This window comes from Suncus etruscus, chromosome 5, assembly GCF_024139225.1.
Source record: "Suncus etruscus isolate mSunEtr1 chromosome 5, mSunEtr1.pri.cur, whole genome shotgun sequence".
NCBI classification, from domain to species: Eukaryota; Metazoa; Chordata; class Mammalia; order Eulipotyphla; family Soricidae; genus Suncus; species Suncus etruscus.
The window spans coordinates 112,236,956-112,242,787 of NC_064852.1; the positions used below are offsets into that span (position 1 = coordinate 112,236,956).

The window sequence follows — 5,832 nt, forward strand, 5'->3', positions numbered from 1 at the left end:
GGTCTGAAAGAGAATGCTTTGTAGGATCAAAGACTACGGTTCTATCATAGACACTAACACCCAAAGGCTAGCAGATTCCTATCAAGAGCTCCCCCCGCCGGTTGCCAATGCTGGAAAGCAGCACCTGCCGTCTGGTCCTGAGAGAGGCACAACTGGCACATTCTGCTCGTGACAAGTTCCCATCAGCAGTTGGGGTGTAGCACAAACTCAGCACTGTTCTGTGGAGATGAGGTAGACATGAGCCTTTGATTGCCACCCAGGCCTGCACAAAACCAGATCCTCTCACCAGGTACAATGAAGAGGCAGCTTCAGTAAGTGAAGACAAAAAGACCAAAGCTCTCTGGCCTCTCTGATGAAGGTGCCAAAGTGACAGTGGGGGGCTGAGCAATAGTATAGCAGGGAAGGTATTTGCCTACTAAGCAGCCAACCTGGGTTCGAGCCCCAATAGTCCCAAGTGCAACAGGAGTGATCCCTGAGTGCAACGGCAGGAGTAAGCCCTAACAAATGATTCAGACAAATAAAGTCAATCTGTGCTGTCTACAAAAGACATATCTGAACTGTCATGATAAGTACAAGCTCAAAAGTTAATTAATTAATTAATTTTTAAAAAATATTTTCCTCCAGGCAGGAAAACAATAATATAGGAGAATAAAAAAAAATCTAAATAAAGGTGAGGAGAGCCATTTCAGATCTAACAAAACTGATTTCAAATTTTAAAAGTTCCTCAGAAAATTAAGGACCCCAGGCCCAACTTAATTAGATATGGAAACCTATACAAACAAAACTACAAAATATTACTTTAAGAAAGAGAACAATTACTTTAAGAAAGAGGCAATGGAGACACATCTCTGATCATAGATTCAGAGGATTAATAAACAAAATGGCAATACTTCCCAAAGCATAATACAGATTCAACGTGGTCTCTACACGGATACTCATGACACTTTTTCTAAGAAATAGATCTAACACTCCTGACATTTGTGTGTGTGTGTGTGTGTGTGTGTGTGTGTGTGTGTGTGTGTGTGTGTGTGTGTGTGTGTTAAAAATAAAGTCTGTAGGGCCAGAATGATAGTACATACAGCAAGCAGGTCAGGCAACTGCTTTGCACATGGCCAACCTGGCTTCGATCCCTGGCATACCATAAGGTCCCCCAGGCTCCTCCAGGAATGCAGAGCTAGGAATAACACCTGAATACTGTGTGAAAAAAAAACAAACTCAGCCCCCCAAAAGTTTGATTTGTAATGTAGATGTCAAGGTGGCAGGCAGTTGGCAGGGTGGGGGAATGAAAGCATATGGGAGCACTGTGATGGGAATTGACAGTAGAGGTGGGAATGGTGTTGAAATAGATACCTAAAACTCAAATATCAATAACTTTGTAAATCACAGTTCTTTAAATGAATTTAACTTTTTAAAATTTGAGACCAGAGAATTAGTACTGTGAGTCAAGGTGCTAGCCTTGCATTCAGCCAACACAGGTTTGATCCCTGGCACCCAATATGATCCCTAGATCATATTGTGATTCCTGAGTACAAAGTCAGGAGTAAGTCCTGAGCATCACTGGGCCACTGGGTGTGAACAAAAAGCAAAGAAAAAAGTTTTATTGTTGCATAAATACGGATTTAACTACATTTAACTACATTTTCATGTTCTTAATAATTTTGCATTGTTTAATTTATTACAATCCAATTTATTGATATTTTCTTCACAAATTTAAAACAGCTCCCTCTCTCAAAGTAAGAAAGATGCTCTTCCTTCTATTCTTAAAATTGTTATTGCTTTAACCACCATGTTCATACTAACAACCTAGTTAGACCCCACCTTTTCTATCCAGAATTATTTAGCAACTTTTTTCTCTGTCAATACATTGATATCTAACTCATCCAGTATCATTTATTTTAAAAATACTGTTCTCAATACTCCTCAGTGCTACCCTTACCACAAATCAAATATTCTGATACGTGTCTGTTGCTAAAGTTTTTTGTTCCTTCTCATGACCTTTCTAACTGTAGACACTTTCTAATGACTATAATTTAATAGTAAGCTTTGAGAGTCTGTCTAGTAAAATAACCATCCTTCATGAAAATTATTCTGAGTCTTCTTAGCCTTCACATGCATATCTACATGTAATCTGTGAATTAGCTTAGATTATTTTAATAAATTTTACTGGAAAAAAATAAATGTTACTGGATCCTAATTGGAATTCTACTGACTATAACAGTTTGGACAGACATTACATGTCTGAAATATTGATATTTTTCCTGTCTATAAACATGGTATATGTTTATAGACATTATTTAATCTTCTTTACTTTCTTTCATGTTAATAGACTTCTGTATAAAGATCTTACACATATATTATTCTACTTACTCCTTACATGTTACAGATTTTGGTTTTGTTTTCAGCAGGGTTCAGGTGTTTCTTGGCTCCACACTTGGGAATTACTACTGATGTGCTCAGTGTACCATACAGGATGCCAGGAACCGAATCCGGGTCAGCTTTGTGCAAGGAAAGTGCTTTACCCACTGTACTATCACTTTGGCCCCAGATGTTAGTTGGTTTTTTGATGCAGTTATAAATATCTCTTTGCTGTTGATACTGTGATGGTGATTGTGGTGGTACCAGTGATGACAGCCTTCATGTTTCTCAACCAGAAGTCTATCTCTGATACCAGAGATTGAGCCCAGAGCCCCACATATGCATGGCATATTATAGGTTCTATAATATTTTAAATCTCCTGTGTGTGTGTGTTTTGGGGGGTCCACACACCCTAGATGGCACTCAGGGCCATTCTGGCTCTGCGTTCAGGTCACTGTTGAAGATGCTTAGGATCCCCATATATGATTCCTGGGATTAAAACCAAATTAGTCATATGCAAGATAAGCACTTTAATTCCTCTCTAGTTTTCTTAAATTTCTTATGTTGTATGGTGTTTCTATATAAAATATAATTTCTTCTTCTGTTGCCTCAATAAGTTCTTCTAATCAAATTTATCAAGTCTGGGGCCAGAGAGATACCATGGAGGTAGTGTGTTTGCCTTGCATGCAGAAGGATGGTGGTTCGAATCCCGGCATCCCATATGGTCCCCCAAGTCTGCTGGGGGCCATTTCTGAGCATAGAGCCAGGAGTAACCTCTGAGCGCTGCTGGGTGTGACCCGAAAAAGCAAAAAAAAAAAAAAAATTATCAAGTCTAAATTTACCCAGATATACTCTGGATTTTCTATGTTCATAATCATGCTTTGCAAAAATAAGTTTTTCTCATCTAACCTTTTTCATTATTTTTCTTGAGTTTTGGGTTGCACCAAACAGTGTTCAGGGGTTACTCCTGACTCTGCACTCAGGAATCACTTCTGATGGGTTCAGGGACTATATGGGATGTCAGAGATAGAACCCAGATAAGCTCCATGCAAGGCAAAAGCCCTCCTCACAGTGCTATTGCTCTGTCATTTTTATTTATTCTTTTGTCTTTATTTCCCAGACTAAGCTCTCTAGTATGGTTTTATATAAGAATCAAATTTATTTTCACTTAATGTGTTAACAATATATTGGGCAAGGCATATAATTCAATGGCAGACTGTCTTGGGTTCCATAATTGATACCAAAAATATAAGTATATAAATATGTGAAGACAGTGTGTATGTGTGTCCAATCTCACTGCTCTACTCAATTGAATCAATATCATCTGATTCCGAATCCAGAAAAACATATCATAAGAAAGCTACCCCCATAAAACCTTAAAGGGCCAGAGAAATAGTATAGTGGGCAAGGCACTTGCCTTACATGTGATAAATGCAGGTTCAATCCTAGAAATTGCTCCAGTCCTTACTAGGAATGATCCCTAAATGCAGAGCCAAGACTAAACCCTAAGCACTTCCAATGTGGATATTTCCAATGTGGATATTTATATTCATATACATCCATATGCATTATGCATAAGACCCTGCCATTAACAGTATTATAAATTACATTGCCTAAAATAAAATAAGAAAATTTTAAAATATGCCTCATGTAGAGGGATTCAGGAATGCACAACAAAATATTTGTAAACCAAACCCAGAAACATATAAAAATGTTATATTCCCTGGCCAAGTGGACTTTGTCCCAGAAGTGGAAAACTGACTTACACTTCTGAAAATCAATACATGGAATTATTGTATATTGAAATGTGTCCCCTTCAAATCACAAGGTAAAATTCTAATCCACTATATGACTGTCCTTGTAGACAATTTTTTAGAAATTATTCAAATCACAACCTACACAGAACTACCTTGAAGTGAATCAAAGACAAATAGAAGAGTTAAAAAACACCTAGTGGAGGGGTCGGGTAGGGCATTTGCCTTGCATGTGACTAATTTGGATCCGATCTCTGACATCCCATATGGTTCCCAAAACCTGCTAGAAGTAATTTCTGAGCACAGAACAAGGAGAAACTCCTGGCCACCGCTGGTGCTCCCCCCACCCCTCAATAAAAACACCTTGTGGAGAAAAACATAGGTATGAACCAAAGTGACCCTGAATTTGGACAATCTTGGTGACAACAAATAAATGCAACTGTAAGGTACATTCAAGCTGTGAAAATGTCTTTGATTTGTATCCCCTAAATTTCCTTATCTTATCTTTCTCATCCAGCCTTCCACAAGTTGATTTTCTGAATTCACCCCATCCCAGTTGGATTAACTTCCATATTTCTTTGGAAGTCAGAGAGCCTCTCCACCCCCACGTCCATCCTGCCAGTACTTCATTCAAATCTCTAGGAACATTGAACTTCCTTAGCTTTACCTCTCATCCTACCTATGACTTCACTCCCTTCCCTGTTTAATTTTTCTTATGATATTTATCACAATCTGGCACATTTTGTACTAAATTTATGTGACTAGTTTCTTTCTCCTGTAAACTTTTGTCTTTTGGGGAGAATGGGGGCTACCCAACTGTGCTCAGGGCTTACTCCAAGCTCTGCATTCAGAGATCACCTCTGGTAGGATTTCAGGGGACTATATTGGGTCCAAGAGTTGAACCTGGGTCCATATCATGCAAGGTAAACTTGATCCACTTGACCCACTTTCTAATCCTCTACTTGAGGAATCCAGGAGTCAATGTCAATGTTCAATGTCACATCCACAGTCTGAAGCATCCCACTAGTGCATCCTATGTGTTCTGTTCAGTGATTGATAACGAATAAGTGAAGGAAGTGAGGACTTTGGAGAAATTTTAGGAAACTAGGGCTTCGCTAAGGGTCAACTTCAACCTCTACCCAGTAATATAGTACAATATAATATAATATAATATAATATAATATAATATAATATAATATAATATAATATAATATAATATAATATAATATAATATATAGCCATTGAAACATCACTCAGAGTAACCCCAGAGCACAGAGCTTTGAGCATGGCCAGCTGTGGACAAAAAAAAAAAAAAAAAAAAAAAAGCTAAAGTCACAACTCAGTCCTCAGTGTTATGGGGACCACTCACCTGGTTCATGTTCCTGTAGTGCACACAGCAATAGCTGCAGTAGCCATTTTTGTTCTTGTTCGGCATCTTGAATACTCCAACTGAAACCAAGAAAAAGTAAAAAAAAAAAAAAAAAAATCACAGGAATTTCTTACGACCATGAGGAAGCAACAATGAAAACATCAGAGAGCAAGAAGTTATTTCGACCCACTCTTGTTTGTAATCATTATAAAAATAAATTAGGCTGCGATGAGTTACGAAATTTTTCAGAGAGGGTGGGAAGTAAAATTGTCATGTCTTGGGCCCGGGGAGATAGCACAATGGTGTTTGCCTTGCAAGCAGCTGATCCAGAACCAAAGGTGGTTGGTTCAAATC

General features: G+C 38.3%; 1 protein-coding gene across 1 annotated transcript in view; it reads right to left on the reverse strand.

Moving 5' to 3' along the window:
- Positions 1–5,544, reverse strand: part of ZDBF2 (zinc finger DBF-type containing 2) — a 22,919-nt gene extending 17,375 nt beyond the window's left edge. Inside the window, 1 exon segment of the mRNA XM_049772906.1 lies at positions 5,479–5,544. Within this exon segment, the coding sequence (XP_049628863.1) occupies positions 5,479–5,544 (66 nt within the window).
- Positions 5,545–5,832: the final 288 nt, after the last annotated feature.